This window comes from Myotis yumanensis, unplaced genomic scaffold, assembly GCF_028538775.1.
Source record: "Myotis yumanensis isolate MYYU_CA2020_CCGP unplaced genomic scaffold, mMyoYum1.0.hap1 SCAF_14, whole genome shotgun sequence".
Lineage (NCBI taxonomy): Eukaryota > Metazoa > Chordata > Mammalia > Chiroptera > Vespertilionidae > Myotis > Myotis yumanensis.
Window position 1 is genome coordinate 46,255,453 of NW_027223765.1, and position 20,846 is coordinate 46,276,298.

At 44.0% G+C, this 20,846-nt stretch overlaps 1 protein-coding gene across 6 annotated transcripts in view; it reads right to left on the reverse strand.

The window, feature by feature from the left end:
- The window catches only part of FHIT (fragile histidine triad diadenosine triphosphatase), a 1,340,207-nt gene that overhangs the window by 221,821 nt on the left and 1,097,540 nt on the right, over positions 1 to 20,846 (reverse strand). For all 6 annotated transcript variants that reach the window (XM_070391629.1, XM_070391628.1, XM_070391627.1 and 3 more), the window contains one exon: positions 20,622 to 20,651. In XM_070391629.1, the coding sequence (XP_070247730.1) occupies positions 20,622 to 20,651 (30 nt within the window). The remainder of the gene's footprint in view (positions 1 to 20,621; positions 20,652 to 20,846) is intronic.

Here is a 20,846-nt window from a genome sequence, read left to right on the forward strand (position 1 = left end):
TAGAAACATCGATGAGAGAGAAACATCGATCAGCTGCCTCCTGCACATCTCCTACTGGGGATGGGCCCGCAACCCAGGTACATGCCCTTGACCGGAATCGAACCCGGGACCTTTCAGTCTGCAGGCCGACGCTCTATCCACTGAGCCAAACCGGTTTCGGCAGTTCTTGAGTCTTTATGAACAGACTTACCTCCCTGCTGCTCTTTTCCTGGACATGCATGTCAGCCAAGAGGCTCAACCGACTACTGCCCTCTCCATACCCCGGCTACTGTCTGTCCCTTTGCTCTATATACAGTGCAGAGAAAAGAGGAGAGGGCAAGAGAGACACTGGATCCTGACCCCATGAAGTCCTTGGATCAAGCCATACCTGAAATCAGGAACTTCGCTTTCACACTCTGATTATATGACTCAATAAATTCTCCAAATGGGTTTTCTGTCACTTGCAACTGGAAACATTCTAAGATATGTAGGGAAAAGGAGATGAGAAAGGGTATAAAATGGAAAGGAAGAAAGAGAGAGAAGAAAAGAACATTGAAAGATTGGTCTAAGGTCTTAGGACCAGCCAGTATGGGATAAGAACACAGAACAGGAATCCCAGAGTTCATTGCTATTTTCCCTGCTACTCCCCTCCAGAAGTTAGTGCTATTATTTATTTCCACACAAAGTTACTTTGAAGCTAAACAAATCAGATCTGGCCTGCCATCAATACCCCACAAATAAAGGCATAAAACTGCCTTGGGTGGCTTAGATTCTATTTTCTTGGTGTTGTACATTTAAAAATGGTTTTTATAATTAAGCTTCCCACAGGGATACAGATGCCAGTTTTAATATAAAGAAATACTAATGCTAAAGTCTATTTGTGGAATATTTCAATTGGATCAATGGATATCGTCTCCACTAAAACCAATTATTTCCCTACTACTGTATACAATCAGGATTTTCAGAAAACTACTACAAGGCCATTATTCCCAGACACTGGAGCAAAAAGCCAGTGACAAAAACATAAGGCAAAAACTAGTATTCATCCTTGAACTCGGAGTACCTGAGTTTTATTAAACACTGATTGGAGTTTTTACATAGCATAAGCTTTGTGCCTCCCTATTTTTTCATCTTCCAATGGGTTTTATAAGGTTATGCTCGGTACAGTAGAAGCAAGGCACCAGAAACAGATGTTATCTGTGCATCAGATACTGACATGCAGCTTAGCCTCAGCACAGAAAGAACATGTGAAATTCACAACTTTGCAACCATGTCAGCAATAAAGTCAGTACCACTAATAACAATGGATGGTGTCCGATGGGTTCATGGGTACTAGACTTATGGGATGATCACTTCAGAAGGTATGTAGATGTCTGACCATTATGTTGTATACCTGAAACTAGTGGGTTATACGTCAACTGTAATTGAAAAATAAAATTTTAATTTAAAAAATAAAAGTATAAAGACCCAGGCCCCAAATCTGACAACAGGACAGAGAATCTTTCAATGATGATGAATCTGCTACATAATTACCAACATCTTTCAAGCTGATGCTCTTTTTCTTCAAAGACTGGACTTAATGATTCTACCCATAAAAAGTCTGTTATTAATAAAATACTAACTTGCTAAAAACCAAAACGCAAATAAACCTATTTAATCTGACTAGTGGTTCCTGCTGCTAATGTTTCATGCAGACAATGAATCATTGGCCCCTTTTCTTGTGGAAGAGTTTCCTGGGAAGAAGTTCTCCCGGGGAACTTCCTTAACTAGCTAAATCCATGGTGTTTACTCCATGCACTCACGGCTGGTCCTGTCACACGCTGCCTCCTCTCTGGGTTATTGATGTTTCCTGTTCTTCTCACAGAATCGCAAATACCTGTGAAGCTTCTGAATTCATAGCTTAGAACAACACCTTAAAAAATAGGCAGTCAATACTGTCCGCTAGTGTCCATCATAGGCTCTTTAAGACCAATAATTGAGAATTTTTTAATAGATAAAACTGGTTTTATGTGCACTGTATTAAAACAGTGCTATGAATACTATAAAACAGTATCAATGTGGAATGACTTTTTTTGGGGGGGTTAATTCTCACCCAAGGATATTTTTTTCATTGCCTTTGATTTTAGAGAGAGTGGAAAGGAGGGAGAGAAAGAGAAACATTGATGTGAGAGAGACATCAATCGGTTGCCTCCTGCCTGTGCCCCGACCAGGGCCCAGGATCCAACTTACAACCCAGATACATGCCCTTGACTGGGAACTGAACCTGAGACCTGTAGGTGCGATGGCCGACACTCTTAACAATTGAGCACACAGGCCAGGGTGTGAAAGGCATTTTTAACGTAAGAAAGATGTCTATGCAGCCTGAGATTCGGGGAATTTCTGACACCTCAAACACCAGCGAGAAGGTTTTCCCACTTCCCAGGCTAGAGCACTGCCTGAGAATCTGCTGCGTAAAGGAAGCCTCCTGGTTCCATCCTCCTCGCCACAGAGGAGTTGATGTTTAGGTTTAAAAGCTGTTGCTGGGAGGTGAGCTGATTGGCTACAGTCTGATGAGGCCGGGGCTGCAGGAACCAGGCTGCGGGCAGATCCCGTTGGATTCCGCCGACATTTTCTGGGTAAGAGAGGCTGTGGGTCTGAGTCTGTTCTGTGCCTCCCACCGGATTCTAGCTCTTGAGTACATCACTCTCTCCCTCGGAGCCTCAGCACCTCACCTTTTAAACCAGGATACCATGCCTGGTGACATCCCGACGCCACATAACGTTGGGAGCATTAATGATAATATTGACAGTGTTCACAATTACAGGGTGCCAGCTAACACTTACTGAGGCGTACCATATGCTAGGCACTGGGGGGGAAGTCCTATACTCTTAGGATTGTCATCACAACTCTACGAAGTCAGGCCCTCCCATTATCTCCCTTTACAGACGAGTGTAAACCACACGCTCACGGTTACACAGCTGGTAAGGGGATGGAGTGGAATTTTAACCCGGGCCTTCTGGTGTCAAAGCCGTACCCGCTGTGCTATTCCGTCCCCACAAATAATTTAGAGCCTGTGACGTGAAGCCCTTTATAAATTAGCAAACAAATGCCAAGCGCTATTATTATTACTAATACACAGAGGTGCCCATTCCAGTTACTGTGAGGTTAGGTGGCCATCAATTCCTTTAAAAGCACTCACACTTCTCTCAGGACCCATTCCACCATTCCCCCGGAGTCCCCTGGGGCTGTCTCAGCATCATCGCAAAAGTAACACTGGCGTCATTTGAAAAAAGAAATTCTTCCCTGGAGTTTAAAAAGGGGAGAGAAAAAACCTCAGGCCTCCCCTCTCGAGAGGAACATGGTCTTGTAGCTTCAGCCACACCCCGCCTCCAACAACACTGGTAGAAGGGTGCCTCTGCTGAGAACAAGCCCAGCAAGAGTCTCACGAGGGAGTCACTGCACCATCAACCCCCGTTTCTACCCACAAGTCAAAGGACAGCCCCAAGCATCTTTCCATAAAGCCGTCAGATAGGGACCCGGAGCCCAGACCGGCTACAAAGGGCTGTGCTGAGGGCATGGCGGTGTGGGCCGAGGGGTAGGAATGCTCCTAACAAGACGCAGCATTTTGCAATAGTCCCTCCCCCCGTCTACTCACTAAGCAACTTGGACCAAATACCTGTTTGTGTTCTGGCCACAAAGCCTCCGGAACACATCAGATGGGGGAGTGTTTTCTAGCAGATGTTCTCGGGGGTCAGTCCCAGGAGGCAGAGGTGGGCACTGCTGCTGCAGGCAGAGGGAGAGGGGCCCTGCCCACAGCACAGCCTTCAGCTCCACTGCGGTGGGGAAACTGCCCACCAGGGCCCAGAAGCTCTGAGCTTTGAGTGTTCCCAGCTCCGCCCCTGGCCGTGGTGCCCAGAATAACAGAAATCAGCTGGTGCAGCAGGAAGCCACACGTGAAACCCATGGGCCAGCAACAAAGGGGAAAAAACAAAAAGTAGCAACACCTCATCAAATTAACTCCCAACTCAATTCCAGCCTCACTTTCTTAAACTTAACTTAAGATGTAACTTTCTTAAGTCAAAACTTTTTAATTCTCAAATCTCAAACCTTAACTCTCAACTCCTAGGTTTCTTCACTCTAACTTAGGCTCAGGAGGAGGGAAGTAACATTTAACAGCTGATTGGATTGAGTTCCTGGGAATTGTGAGCCTGTTTAAGGTTTGAAGGCTACACCTGGTCTTCCCAGGGAGGTTCAAACAACCCTCACCTTCTGTTATGCAAATGTGACATCAGAATAATGCTCCATTTTGAATGTCCTATGGGGGAAATAATTTTTCAATCATGCTTTTGCTCATTTTGTTAAGAATCCATGACGCAAGGAAGCTACCAATCGCTCTTTCCTGGAGCACAGGCCTGTCTTAGAGGCCCTGCTTCACAGATAACCTGCCTGGAGGGAGTATACACTCCCGGCCCCAGGCCTCTCCCCCCCACCCCTCGGCAGACTTCAGTGTTTTCAGCATGAAGAGCAAGCTTTGCACATTCTGTTCCATGAATCCCTTGCTTAGATTGCTTAGAAATGACATGCTTACAGTCAATGAGAATTCTGGGCCCATTAACAGGGTGACTCACTCGCTGTGGGGACTGAAAGTCACCTGCCTGGCCCTGGATGGTTTTGCTCAGCGGATAGAGCTTTGGCCTGCGGACTGAAGAGTCCCAGGTTTGATTCCAATCAAGGGTACATGCCCAGGTTGCTGGCTCGATCCCCAGAAGCGGGCGTGCAGGAGGCAACCGATCAATGATTCTCTCTCATCGATGTTTTTGTCTCTCCATCTCTCTTCCTCTCTGAAATCAATAATATATATATATTTTTAAAGAAAGTCACCTGCCTGCAGTCTACATTCACTCCTCCGCATGCTTTCCTCAGAGTCCCTGAACGCAGGGGTGATGGCGGAGCTGGGGGATGGTGACAGGTAAGTGGGACAATGCTCTTTGAGGGCAGGGACCAACCTGCCTTGTTCCCGGGGCTGTCACCACCAATGCTGGAACAGAAGCTGGCAGGCAGTAGGGTCTCAAGAAATAACTGGTGAATAAAACAGTGTGCCAAGTGCTGAGTAGAGTCTCCCATCCATGGCCTCATGTAATACTCACAAAATCCCATGCAGGAGGCCATGTTCTTACTCCAGTTTCACGGGCAAAGAAGCAAGGACAGGGTTAAACTACTAGCCTAAAGCCACACCTCTCACAGTGATGGAGCCCAACTGCATCCTCAGAACAAACCATTCTTCTGAGTGAGGGAGACATCTCAAGAAGTAAAATCTCTCCGATGGAGAGGACATGGCTCTTGGTGACCTGCCTCAAGCCTTATCCCATCGATTTAGGCTACTAACAATAATTGCCCCAGTGCCCAGGTGGAAAGCCACTCAGGAAAGCGCAGCTGGGCAGTCCATGGACAGGCATCAGGGGAACCCTGAATTAGGTGCAAATCTACGTGTACCTGAATTTTTCTACAGAAAAAGCTTTCAGACTTGAAACACTCTATGATCCCTCTGTTTTTCACTAACTTATGCTGTAATTACCACCCCAGCATCCAAAGGGTCCCAGTTGCCTTTTGTACTCCTGCTAGAAGGCATGAAAGCTTGATGGGTCCTAGACATGAGAAAGGTCAGTCTCTGCACACACCCCAGGTGTGTAAAGCACCCCCATATGACACCCCTTAGTTAGGAATACTAGCTCAGAATTCAAGCCATTGTTAGCATTTGTCCACGGTGAGATCAAAGAGCCGCTCTCCAGATGACCAATTGGTCTTGAGGACAGTGACCTCACAAGATCCAGCCTCCCCGCCTAGATTTGGTGGTCTTCAAAATGCCACCGAGGAGGGAACACACTTCACCTTACAGCAGTGCCTGTCCACAAGATCTTAACCCTCTCACTTTCTGCAGCTTCATCGCAGCAAGAACATTCAGACCCAATGGACCTTTATTGAAAGCCTACTGGGCTCCGGAATCTGCAGGGAAGCACTTGCTCCTATGCCCTCTGGATGCCTCCATGTGACTCTAGGCAACATGTTTTAAGACAGAAGGGTCACCAGACCGAGAACACCAGATGTGGGGAACGAGTTTGATAAAGGAGAAGAAACCACACATTGTGTGGTCAGTTAAAGGCACCGGTGATGCCTTAGGGAAGAACAGCACACTTCTTCCAACTCCTACAAAGTTTATCAGAAGGAGGGAAGTACAGAATTAATCCAGACAAGACCGAGAGAGAGAGAAAGAGAGAGAGAGAGATATCAGAGATTCCAGTCTTGTGATTGCAGGTTCACAGGGGTGCGGAGGAAGAGGAAGAGCAGGGGGGGAAAAATCAAACTTTTCTAACTGGAGTTATCCACAAATGGGATAAGAGAGCTGGTAAAAAGTAAGCTAGCCATCACTGGACAAGTTTTCCATGGATTTATACACTGGATGAGCTAAGACTATAAAGCATAAAAGATGGGTTAAAGCAAGATGATTGGACTAAACTACAAAGAAACACACAAATGTAGTCATTGTGTGACCTTTTAAAGCTAGCATGTTGCTTATGCTGTTTACAGAGAAGAATGTGATGTTCACAAATCAAATGATCACAAATTACATGCTTACCATGTCTATTAATGTAATGACCTTGGCAGTTGACGCAGTCTTCTTTAACCTGATGAGCATACTGAGTATAATCAATTAGGTTTACAATTAAAATGATAATTTATTGAACACATTCCCCCCCACCCTACCTTGACCTCTTGCTCAGGGAACAGTTGATTGATGAATGTGAGCCCTTCTGCTGTGGTCATCTCTCTCTATCTCTGTCTCTCTGTCTCTGTCTCTTAGCATTTATATTATGATAATTTATTGAATATTAAATTTCTTTCCTATATGTAGGTTTCAGCAAAATTTAGTCAGGTTTCAACAGAGTGTCAAAGGATAATTAGGACAGTTACAGTAATTTATCATTTCTCAGCTGGGTTTTCAAGCTTTCGCTGACTGTCTGGAGAAACCCGTTAGCCAGTTCTGCACAGATCGCTGTGAAATCTCCTTTATCTTTGTGCAAATTGCTTTTCTATTTTCCTGAAGTGAGCCGAAAGAGGAGCCAATCCATTCCTGAAAACCCAGCCAGCGGGGTGCTGTCGTCCAAGGGCAGCCGAGGGCAGGCTTCCCATCAGCTACTCTAATGGCTAATGGATGAGATGATGCCGCGAGCAGCCTCTTCCAACCTGCTGTGGGTCCGAAATTTAAACCACAGTCCTACTCCAGGCTAGATCTTCAGAGAATATGCCCAGGAATCTATAAACATGCCAAAGTACATTTTCCACAGCAAACACTGCCCAGTGGCCCACCAGGGATGAAAAGATAACAATTCCCCACTACTTCCATGTAAGAGAAGGATTTCATGAAGCCTGGGTTGATAAGGGAGGATCTCATAATCTTGCAGTGGTTCTCAACCTTCTGGCCCTTTAAATACAGTTCCTCATGTTGTGACCCAACCATAAAATTATTTCCGTTGCTACTTCATAACTGTAATGTTGCTACTGTTATGAATCATAATGTAAATATATGATATGCAGGATAGTCTAAGGTGACCCCTGTGAAAGGATCGTTTGACCCCCAAAGGGGTCGCGACCCACAGGTTGAGAACCGCTGCTTTAGAGAGACTCATTTACTAGATGGTGAAAAATGAATGCTCTGGGCCATTTCATTTTGAATTGATTTATCCCTAAAGGGGGGAAAATTGACACATTTGATGAAGAAAGTAAAAAGCAAGTCTCTGGGAAGAGCTGGCTAGCATCAGGTATAACTCAATTACTTGAACACAGGAAATAAAACAAAAGGCAAGACAGAGGACCACCCAGGAAAGCCATTCCTTGCAATGAATACCTTCTCCCCATCCCGAAAAACTCTCAGAAAAGTACGAACTGACCCATATTTCCAGTTTATTTCTGACACCTAAACCAAATCAAAGTTCACTTCTTAGAAATCCAATAGTTATTCTCAATTAGATCGCAAAGAAAATTAAACCATAAAATTTTCAATCCTGGCTCTGGTTGTCACATTCCTAAAATGCAACTTTCCTCTCTCTGCCACTTTATTTAAATCTCTGAGGCCAGGCTCCAAAGCAAGTTATAGATTTAATAATTTGCTGAAGTGTCCACGGTAATTGTTTTGAGCAATGTTTATCATTGTAGTGGATATTGCAACAGTCAATACTAATCCATTGATGTCCCTGACTCTGGGGTTTCCTCACAGTCAACAATTGGGGCTGTGGGTGCCTTTTTAATGTACTCAGCACTCCCTCCCTGAGAGAGCGAGAGAGAGAGCCTTGCATATTATTAATAAAAGCCAAGAAGTGAATGGCATCAGTGCACACACCTTACCCTGAAGAATTAGCTGCAAGATAAGATTTAATGCTCAAAAGAAGGGGAAGGATAGGTTCACAGGCCCATTTTGTGCAGCACCACCATCGTTAAAGTTAATGGAATTACCTTGTGGTCATGCACCAAAGACAGCCTGTTGGAAGTTAAGCTCTTCGAGGGCCATTGACTCACAGGCTTTCGCTCACGGGTACCTACTGCCCTGTGATGAGCATTGCAGATATACGGAAGCATTTTAGGAACTGTTGACTCAAACTGCCACTTAAGCATATTAAGAAGTAACAATAAGTGATGATTTCAGAGTAGATGATCTATGTGGGGATGTTTTCCCCTGAAAGTAGCAGAAAATTCAACTCTGACTGGCTTCAACAGCAGGAGATGTTATTGGATCGCCTACCCAAACAGTCCAAGGGGCAGTGCAAGCTTTGGGGCCGGTGAATTCAGCCACCCCATCATGTCACCAAGGATCCCACTTCTTTCTAATCTCTGCCATGCCAGCCGCAGCCTCTGTGCCATTCTGAGGGAGGTGGCCCTAGGAATTGGGCGGCAGTGATTGAGGAAGCACCCCTTCCCGCCAGCAATGGAGACAAGTCCTCCAAAAGGCTGGGGACAACCACCCCTAAAGCCCAGGAAGTCCGACCCTCTACATGGCTTAGGTCGGGATGAATGAAGTCATTGCTCTGGCAGAGAACATTGGCTGAGGCCACGGATAGATAAGCTATAGCCCTTGGGCCAAATCCAGCCCCCTGCCTATTTCTTTCTTTTTTTTTTTTTTTAATATATTTTATTGATTTTCTACAGAGAGGAAGGGAGAGAGAGATAGAGAGTTAGAAACATCGATGAGAGAGAAACATCGATCAGCTGCCTCCTGCGCATCTCCCACTGGGGATGTGCCCGCAACCCAGGTACATGCCCTTGACCGGAATCGAACCTGGGACCTTTCAGTCCGCAGGCCGACGCTCTATCCACTGAGCCAAACCGGTTTCGGCCCCTGCCTATTTCTATAAATAAAATTTTATTGGAACACAGTCACACCCACTGATGCAAGTTCATTTACATATTTTCCGGGGCTGCGTTCCTGCTACAAAGGCAGCTGTATAATTGTGACAGAGACCACCTGGCCCGCAAAGCCTAACGTGTTTACTATCTAGCCTTCCACGAAAAAGCTTGCGGATTCCTGCATTAGACCAGACAGGGTTCACACCTGAGGCTAGAGATGGATTCGACCACGTCCTACCTTCTCGGCTGCTGAATAATGGAGCAGCGTACAAGGTACACTAGGGAGAGAGCCACGGCGCCCATACAGATATGAGACAAATATTCAAGTTCTAGAAAGTGGGCTAAGAAACTTAAAAACACAAGTCAATGAGGGTGACCCATCATATTTGGTGCAAATGAAATATCCTTTGCCTTTAGAACAGCAGTTCTCAACCTGTGGGTCGCGACCCCATTGGCGGTCGAAGGACCCTTTCACAGGGGTCGCCTAAGACCATCCTGCATATCAGATATTTACATTACGATTCATAACAGTAGCAACATTACAGTTATGAAGTAGCAACGAAAATAATTTTATGGTTGGGTCACAACATGAGGAACTGTATTTAAAGGGCCAGAAGGTTGAGAACCACTGCTTTAGAATATACTCCAAACACGGAATACATTTAAAGTAGAATGAAAACTCCTCGCAGCATGCACAAAACCCTATATAACTTCTCTCCTGTCCACCTCTTCAAACTTACTGCCCATCACCTCTCTCTCCAGCCACCGGGCCTTCCATAATCTCCTAGATCAGTGATGGAGAACCTATGACACCATCACCTCTGACACGCGGACTCATTTTTGTTGTTGTTGATTTTTCTTTGTTAAATGGCATTTAAATATATAAAATAAATATCAAAAATATAAATCTTTGTTTTACTATGGTTGCAAATATAAAAAAATTTCTATATGTGACACGGCACCAGAGTTAAGTTAGGGTTTTTCAAAATGCTGACACGCCGGGCTCAAAAGGTTCGCCATCACTGTCCTAGATTCTAGAACATGGGTGGGCAAACTTTTTGACTCGAGGGCCATAATGGGTTCTTAAACTGGACCGGAGGGCCGGAACAAAAGCATGGATGGAGTGTTTGTGTGAACTAATATAAATTCAAAGTAAACATCATTACATAAAAGGGTACGATCTTTTTTTTTTTTTAGTTTTATTCATTTCAAACGGGCCGTAGTTTGCCCACGGCTGTTCTAGAATGTGCCAGCTCACCGGCACTGCTGCCTCCTCTGCCCAAAATACAAGCTGCTTCTCTCCCACTCTTCACCTGGCTCAATCCTGTCATTCCTCGGGTCTCAGTTACAGGACACCTGTCCAGGGGGCCTTTCCTGACCGCCCTCTCTAAAGCAGCTACGACCCCTCTATTCAACCACTGCCCCCTGGGAAGTCCCTTTCACAGCCTTCCTAATACCCCTCAAGATCTGCAATCACGGTATTTGTTCATTTGGGTGCAAAAGGAAGGTAAACAATAAGCTGAAATTGTCTGTCTCCTTTCCTCTGTACCCCAGTGCCCAGCAGCACCTGACACACTGCAGGCAATAAACACTAGCAGAGGAATTAATATGAGCTACACAACTTCTAAACCTCCCCAGTCTTCCCCATGACGCCATTTATTTTAAAGACTTTCCTTAAAGACAGGGACTGGGTCTCATTCTTCTTGGTCTGACAGTACCTGTGAACACACCTGGCACGTAGCAGGCATTGGAATAACAAATTCAAGACTGAATGCCAGGGAGTAAAACAGGAGCGGGAAGGATGCTCATTTCCTGGGAGGCAGGAGCAGGGTGTGCCAGTGAGGAAACTGTCATCATCAACCACAGACCAGAGCTGCTCAGAACTGGTCTCCAGGTACAGCAGCAGATCGAGGACCAATGTGAAGGTTACAGAGGGAGATCATTTGTACCATAGGTGACGATGCTACATGACTTCCAAGGTCACTTGCCCCTCTGGGATTCTGAGTTATCCGGGGCTCTGAGTATCTTCCTCAAGAGTGAGTTCCATCTCTGGACATCTGATGACAGAGCTGAGCTTGGAATCACATTTACTCTTTCCATGGCTGAACAGTTTCATCAAAATTATAACTGCTAGACCCTGATTACATCTGGGAAGCATTTATAACCAACAGATGAACTGAAACACCAAGAGAAGGCCCTGTTGGGCTGCTTCTCAGGGTGCCTACACGGCAGGTTAAGAAATATATTTTAGGGAACAGGTAGTGATATACAGACCTAGGGTGGGCAGTTTGAATGTGAACATTACGCTAAATAATGAATTTCACCAAGAAGTAAAAGTCTATTTGGTGAGTTTGCTTTGTTCACTCAATGTTGTTTATTCTTCTAAATCACGTAGGCAAGGTCAGCATCCTAAGCAACTTCATGCTCATTTTTCATGTAAGATCAGGAATAAGGAAATCTTATTTAGAAGAATAAACTATCAGGGAGAGCAATGGTTTGCATTACCAGAATGCAACATTATTATCTGTATGTTGACTGAGTTCAGAAGGATCTAGAACCACCGTTTTGTCCTTTTCCGCTGAGGTTTGGGATGAATCTATTGGATTCCTGCCTTGGTGTCTTTATTTCCCTGATCCTGGTGGATGGGAGGCTTCTCCAGGGAGCGGACCTGCCATGAGACTACAGCCATGACATGTGAAGTTAGAATTTCAAAATTACCCTTTCCCAGCACTCCCATAATTCACGTGGAAGGCGGGAGAGTTCTCACTGTGCTGGCCTGAGGGCCATTGCAGATCCTCACCAACCCAACATTTCTCACGCAAATGTCTGTCATCAGGAAGGTCATTATTCTAATTCTTTCATGTCTGTGGCTCTGCACGTTGCCATATCTATTCTTCATTAAGCCAGTTTCCATCCGACCCAGGCTCAGTCATCAAATCCTTACACTTCTAGCTGCCCTTTGGGGCTTGAGAATTACTTTATCAATGGCTTTGGCAAAGGGGCAAAAAAGAGTCCCTGAAAGGGACTAAATAATTCAAAATGAATATGGGAGTGAAAATCAAATCTGGGTCATCCAGAGCCAAGAACTGAAATGTATTTATATAAACAGCGGTTCATGAATCTGGGAAACCATTAGAAACAACAGTGGACCTTTCAAAAATCAATTTCAGGGCCCCATCATCAGCCATTTGGAAATAGGAGATATGAGAACTAGTTCCACCCTGAAGATATAAAGTGAACAGAATGAATGTTAATAGTCATTTCTTAATGAAAAATTCATCCAATGAGGTCCCTGTGGAATAGCAATTATAGAGATAGCTACATATTTTAAAATACATTTATAATATCAAGATATTAAACATATAAATAATGTAATGATACACGATGCACATTAACCAACCTAAGAATAGAACAGTATCTGTGGTGTTGAAGGTCCCTGGTACCATTACACCCAGTGGTGTGCTCCTTCTCCTCGCTACCTCCCTTGGGGCATCCTGACCCTAAACGTGTCCATTTTTCTAAGTGCCATACAGATTTGCATTTTTTAAACTTATGTGTGTAGCCTTTAAGTATCCTGATTTTATGTTTTATTATTTCTCCTGTTAACAACTCCCAAAGCAAAGTCCACAGCATCATCTGGATCTGCCTGGACTGAAGGGGCCAATTTTGACCAAAGCACACATTACTTCATGGCTGCACACTCCCCATCCTGTACTTAAGGTGTGTGATATGGTCTAGACCAGATGGCTCATCTACTGAGCCCCAATCGAGCTCTTGTATTTAATCAAAACTACAGAATCCTTGTGGCATGATTAATTGATCTGAGTTAATTTTACCTTTTCTTTCCTTTTTAACCCCTTTTACAGAACTGACATTTTAGACAAGCTGATTATTTAGATGTCACAGGTTTAAAACTTTGAACCTACAATGGGCTAGTTATGGAATTAGAAAATTTTATAAATTCTTTCCCAGGCCAAAACATACAGAGCAAAATAGTGAGAGAGAGGACTTCCTTCAACAATTCCTGAGCACCGAGTGTCCCAGAGCAAATGGCACTAGTGAGTAACTGCCCTCACCACATCGACACAGGTAAGGAGGTGATTCTGATTAATAACACCTGACAGCTATGTAGCATTTTAGGGTCTATAAAGCACTTTGACTTTCACAGGATCTTGGATTTGAGAGTGATTAAATAAAATCCCAAACTCTGAGCACACATGTAAGAGATGGTCTACTTGTTATTAAGAATGTGTCTGCAGTATTTGCTACATTTTTTTTGTGTTACAAACCTCATAATTATCCACTTTGCTATGTTAGAGCCTCTAATTGCTAAAGGAATTTGTTTGGTAGCACTAATAAAAAACTAAACATCTAAAACAGAATTCTGCTAAAAACTGACATGCAGCAATAAAACAACATTTTAGTTAACCTTCACCTCAGCAATAAATTAAGCAAGGACAGCCCTCTGGGTATTGTTACTATTCCAAGCAGAGCAAAGCAGTACAGATGAATTTGTGTTTAGAGTGACAAATATTTACAAAACCTCTCCTACAGACCTTTGACCGTGCTGGCTTCATGCAAGGTGTGTAGGAACAGCTGGCCACTTGATATCCTGGGAGCTGGGCTTTGGAAAGGTCTGGGTTTGAATCCCACCTCTCCTGCCAACTATGAGTGTTTTTTCCTAAGTACTTTCCCTCTATAAAGCTTGGTTTCCCCAAGGGTAAACTATTAAGGCCCACTTTTGAGGGTTGTGAGGATTAAGTGAAAATTATAAAACTAATAACCAACGTTTATTGAGATGTTCTTACATGCCAAGTACTATTTTATTCCTCTTTTAAAATTAAATTTATTGGGGTGACATTGGTCAACATGAATATGTAGGTTTCAGGTGTGTGTTTCTATGTTATAAGATCTGTATATTGCACTGTGTGCCCACCATCCAAAATCTTCTGTCACCATATATTAAGATCCCCGTCCCCCCCACCCCCACCCCCACCCCAAGTACTATTTTAAAGGTATTTGCATGCATTAATCCATTTGGTCTCCACAACAATGCTAGGAAGTTGGATACTACCAAGATCCCTGGCTTTATAAATCTGCAAATGGATGCTAGAACTAGGGATGGTTGACTCTTGCTGGGTCAGACAACTGGTAGACCATGTCTCTGGGATTGAAACAAGTTTGCCCTCCGCCAGGGTCCTCCCTCTTCATCAAAATATTTTAATCCTGATGACACACTCCATCTTCAACATCCTCCCATGTAACCCACCTAAGCTGCCTGTGAGCTTGAAAGAGCAAGAAATGTAATAAATAGGGACAGGAGAATACCAAGGGGCTTGGTTAATCTTTCTTTCCGTGCTTTGACCCAAATGGCATCATGTGAATTGGAAATGGAAAAATGCAATGAGTTAATAGCTACTTAGAAGAGGAGTTGAGGGTTTAGTAGGAGAGAGAAAGTTTCCCACAGGAGATAAGAGGGCCATGGTCCCTGCTACTGGCTGGAGAGCCTGGGCCAGGGGTTTTGACTCCAAGTCACTAGGAGGGGAGGGAGGGTCGGAGACATGTACCTGCCAGAGGGGGAGGTGGGCTTGGAGGTGTCCCCCTCCCACATGTACACCCAAACCCCTAAGCACAGACATTGTTTTTGATTTACTGAACTCAGGCAAATTGGATTCATTCTGCAAGCAGAGAAGTAAATTGTAAGGCAATTCCACAACATAAAAGCTACTCCATCCTGAAGATACTAATTCTTCCCGCAGTAAATCCATGCATTAGGTGTCAACTTAGGCAAGACACTTTCACCGCGGCTTTAATCAAAGGAAAAAAGTTTTCTGACAAATTATTGCTCTCTTGAAATTTCTCTAGATGAAATTAATAAATAACAGTCAAGTGAAATGATTTTCATTGTTAAACTGTCGATTTCTCCTTTCTGTGCATAGAGAATCGGTTTGGGTTGAAATCAAGCTGCTGTGTGGAGATTCCTCCTCATCTTGTCACTTTTCTGGTGAGTGGCTTTGCACTTGGAGGGACGTACGCATGGGAGTCACCGAGGGTGTCTCTTATAATGCAGAGCCCTGGCTCCCACACCCCACCTACTGACTCAGCTCTGCACGGTGGGCAGGCAGGTTTCTGTTCTGTGAAAACCAACTTCAAGTCATTGCGAAGTGCTACTGGCTCAGAACCATGTCTTGCTCATTACCAGAGGCTAAAAATATCAGGAGAGAGATTTTCCTCCCAATTAATAAGACAGATTTCTGAATGTTCAAGGGGTTACTTTATAGCAAGTTCAAACTAGACATCCAAGTAGCACAATTCATATGTTCAAGAGAAAGATTTCTCAAGAATTTAAGCTAAAAGGCAATAAGTAGTAGTGAGAGAATTCAGTGTATAAAAAGTAAATCAACTCATCAAGGCCACACACAATTCCAAGGCCAGGTACAGTCTCCTAAAGCCTAGCTTTCGCCTAAGAAAATAAGGGTATGATTTTAATTAAGAAACTAAGGGTAAGATGACAGTTAAAAAACATGCATAAAGCCCCAGGGACAGTACATGGTAGGCTGTATCTGTTCATGTAGGTTTCTTCTCACCATCACTCAATACAATAAGTAGGGTTTCCCCCCTTTGAGAAATGTGGGAATGCATGTTCAGAGAGGTTAAGCAGCTGGCCCAAAGGCACACAGCTAGTGATTTAGTAAAACTAATATTGATGTGGAACCTCTGACTGACACCAAACTACATTAACTGCTGGACTTTATGAAGAACTAAAATGTTCTTTGTGTTCAGGAATTAAAACGATTACCACCCTGCCCAGTGTTGCTCAATGGTTAGAGTGTTGGCCTGAGCACCATAGGGTCACTGGTTTGATTCCCAATCAAGGGCTGAGTTGCGGGTTTGCTCCCCAGCCCTGGTTGGGGTGCGTGCAGGAGGCAACTAGTCAATGTGTGTCTATTACATCAATGTGTCTCTCTTTCTCTCCCTCCCCCTTCTACTCTCTCTGAAAAGCAATGGAAACTGTTTCTTCAAATGAGTATTAACAAAAAAGAAAAAAAAATGATTACCAAATCTCCATGTAGAAAATCTGTTCTAGAACCACAGAAACTCCTCAGTGAACGAAAGAGTTTCGTTTCTTTCTTGTGTTTGTTTGTTTTAATCACACTTCCTTAAAGAATCCTTTTCTTGTTCTTCCCTAAGCAATCTGAAAAGTAATTGCTAATATCTCAACGGTTATTAAGAAACACTTCCCACTGCATTAATACCTTAAAATTAAATATCTAAGTGGAGGATTCAAGCACCATAAACACAGAAGAGTGTAAGCAAGCATAATCTATAAATAGCTCTTATGAGATTGTAGATTATCTTCCTGCCACCAATCTCTCTCTCTAATATACCTCAAACTCCCTCCCACTCAACTGTTCCAAAAGATAGCTGACACTAAACTTACTCAGCAGCATCCCTTTTTCTAGGAGAGAGCTAACATTGCCTTAAGGAGCTGGCTAGCTGGAATCACACGCTGGAGTATGGTTTTGATACTCGAATGGTGGAAATTTTGTTCTTTGTCAGTGACACCTTGGAACTCGGGATATTCTTGATGGAAATTCCAGGAAACCCAGCCCCCTGACTGCAAACAGGAAGGCAAGTACATATCATCTGCTACTTCATGTCAACTGAAGGTAGAAACAGGAGCAAGTGATTTGTTCTATCAAGGGAAGTCCCATTATCATCTCCATCTCCTCCCCACACCACCCAGGAGATCCAAAGTGAACAACCAAGGACAAAATGCAGGTACTTAGGGAGCTCCCAGTCTGGAGGGACTGCAGGGACAACAAGGGTGCAGGGACAAAAACACACACACAGATAAAAGTCGGTGGAGAATGCCTTGAAGGAAATCAAATAGGGCAACAGAGTAAGGAGTTGTTGCTTTTTTTGGGGGGCGGGGGCTGCTTCCAGTGGGAGGGGTGTCAGGGACAGCTGATAAACGCAGCCATCACAGCTATGCCTGCGTGAGGTGACACGGTGATATATGGCTGAGACCAGACGAAAGAGGTTGTTTTTTCGACTCCTAGGGACACCCAAATCTCCGCAACAGTAGCCTGGCGGAGAGCAGAGCTCCGCTAGTTTTAACCTCAAAAGCAGAGTTAATAATCAATCAAGAAACAAGTGGTCGCTTTTTTACTTCAATATTTCCCTCTCCTGCTACACCCTCGTCTCTTTGCAAAGCAACATTTAAAGCCCCTGAAACAAAAGAACACTAAAGCGTCTCTGTGTTCACCAGGCGATCTTTGTGGCACATGGTGTTGACAGTAACAGCAGTAGCTTTGGGGAAGAGGTCATTACTGGGCGTATTGCTATTAGCACCCAGCATGAGGCAGAAAGGGCCTGGAGCCCTGGCATCATGCGGATACCAGCAGCCAACACAGAGGCGAGAGAGAGAGAGAGAGAGAGAGAGAGAGAGGATGGTCACTGCGCTTTCCAGCGCAGGCTGGCAAATGCTGCCTGGCAACACGCAACCATGCGGATTGCAAAACATGAAGGGCTCGGACTTGTGTAGTTTTCTGAACCGGATGGCTGACTATGGCAGATGCTGCTTTGCTACCGGGAGGGGCTGCCTATAAGGCTGACGTCCGCTGGTCAAGCTGATGTGGCCATCACCACCTATTGAGTATCTACACTCTGAAGAGAATCGTAGGTGTGCTTATTAACAGTGAAGATCCCCAAGCTCCACCACAGGTTCTAAACCAGGAGGTTTAGAATAAGGGCTGGGCATCAACTTTCTTTTAAAAACTAACACCAAAATCAATTTTCATGCAGGTAGTGTAAGAATGACACTTGGAAAAACATAGATTCACCAACTTTACAGATTCAGATTTGGTCTGAAAGGACAATTTTCAAACTCAGTCACCCACTGAGGTTTTTATATGTATGCATATGGTTTTTTTTCTTTTAACCATTTCATATTCCACAAAGAATTAGAGATGGTTTAATATGTGCAGTAACTCAGATAAGGAACATTCTTTGATCTGTTAGAAACAATTGAAAAATGTCCAAGACAATATAATCTACTGATTTTTTAAAAAGTAGACCTGTAAAAAAACATTAAGCTAAATAATCATGGTGGTGATGATAACCATATTCCACATTTTATATATGGACACTACATGCCAAGAATTACTCTATCCTCACCCTTTAAGTTAACAAAACTATTTAAAAAAACTTGGCCAGACATTTGGGACGTCAGAAATAGTCACTATTGTAGTCGCTTGTTTATCTTTGTTTTTTTAAATATGTGTATTATTATCATTAATGGAGATATAATCCAAATACCATAAAATTCACCATGTGCAAGTATACAATTTAGTATTTTTTAGAATATTCTCAAAATTGCACAGCCACCACCGATACCTAATTCCACCACATCTTCATCACTCCACAAAACCCCTACCCACGGGCAGTCACTTCCCGGCCCTCGCTCTCCAGCCCCTGGGAACCACTCATCTGCTTTCTGTCTCTATCCAGAGCCTGTTTGTACAGGAACTAATTTTAATGTCCCCTTCAGAATTCTGAAATGAGATTTTGAGATCCTGTACAGCCTATATGTTCGTATACATATTGGATATGTTTAGTATGTGCATATTACCAATCTGTGCATTCCACTGATTTGGTTTGTACTTTCTCCCATGCTACCAGCTGTGCCTCTATAGTGTCACTTTCAAGGGCTGCAGAAATTTCATCAAATAGATATTGCATAATGCATCCAACTAATCTGGTGTTGCTGGGATTTACATTTGAATATTGCGTTCTTTACAAAAAACTAGTAACCAGGTTTAGACATGTGTGCTTTGCATTTTAAGAAGCAGTTTCAAAAAGCAGCTGCTCCGATTATACTCTTCTTGTTTGCAACTGCATATATACAAGCCAGGCATGGCGTGGGCAGCGAGGTGGAGGAAAGCTGTGCGTCCCCTCTGCCCTATCACACCACAGGTCTGGACAGTCAGCGTGCCAGCTCTTTCCTATCAAAAGGGGTTCGGTGACAGTCCCTATAGGACATTCCCTGCTCAAAAGTACTTCCTGGACAGTCTGTTTTAAAAGTTCCACAGTAGCCCTAACCGGTTTGGCTCAGTGGGTAGAGCGTCGGCCTGCGGACTGAATGGTTCCAGGTTCGATTCCGGCCAAGGGCATATACCTTGGTTGCGGGCACATCGCCAGTAGGAGGTGTACAGGAGGCAGCTGATCGATGTTCCTCTCTCATTGATGTTTCTAAATCTCTATCCCTCTCCCTTCTGCTCTGTGAAAAATCAATAAAATATATTTTAAAAAAAGTTCCACAGTAGCTAAGTTAAACATTAAAGGCACATACAAACTAAGATCGAAAGAGAACTACGTTTATTGGGCATTGTTTGATCCAAGCATTCCCTGACACACTGACAGCCAGGGTCAGAGCCCCGGGACCTTACTTTGCAAAGTGTGACACTAGCACCCCAGCCTGATTAGCTTCTGATTTCTAGCACCAGAGGAGGGGGAGAGGGGAGTGTTTTCTAAGACTTAGGCAGGGGACCTAACTGCATAGGAATTTGCATTTATATGAAGGGGCTGAAACCCAGCTTTAGCATCAGCAGGTGTTTAGTCTTTTACTTTCCTGGGGAAGCAGGGGCTACTATCCTAATAAATCCTCCTTTCCTCTTCCTGCACATTTAAAAATCCATCTTTGAGCTCCACTGACTCCCTGAGGTTAGAATTTGGTATTGAGTACAAAGCGGGGAAAAGTACTTGTGTGGGCAGAGAGGACAGAGAGAAGCAGGGGTGAGGAGTGAAGGGACAACCTGGGGCTCCCGCATCCCTGAGCCCTTCACTGGAGAAGGCAGAGGCAAAGCCGACTGTGTGGAAGCCCGAAGGGGTGTCAAAGATGCCCAGGCTCCTATGGGACCCACAAATCCACACCCACCAGGACATATGCTCTTTCCTGGGCACGGCCACACATGAAGTCCCGTGACTGCAGTTTCTGTTTTAAGACTCCTTGATTTAGTTTCTGTTTTAGCAGGTGCACAATAATGGTTTTATTACAAAAGGTGAACGTCTTGTAAACTAATGGGAAACATATTGCTTGGCAGAGTTTTTAATGTCAGGATTTATGTCCCTAACACGGAGGGTCTCTCTCTGACCTCGAAGATAACACAATGAAACAGCAATGTGCTGCCATGACTCAGTGTGAGTTTCTATTAGTTCTCATAATCGCCCCCTGATTCATTTGTATGCATATAATGAGCACTCACCTTCACAGTCTGTCCAGCTTCGGGGCCATCCTACAAGGAGGGAAAAAAACACAGAGGTGAGAACAGAGCTGGTATCTCCAGCTTATTGAGAAATATCCCCTGTTAATAATTTAGGTCCAATTTCATTGTGTGTTCATTTACATTATTCTCCTGGGAACCATTCGCTTCAAATGTGTGGGACCAAGCAGTTCTCCATTTCTACCTGAGAGTAAGTCAGAAGTTATG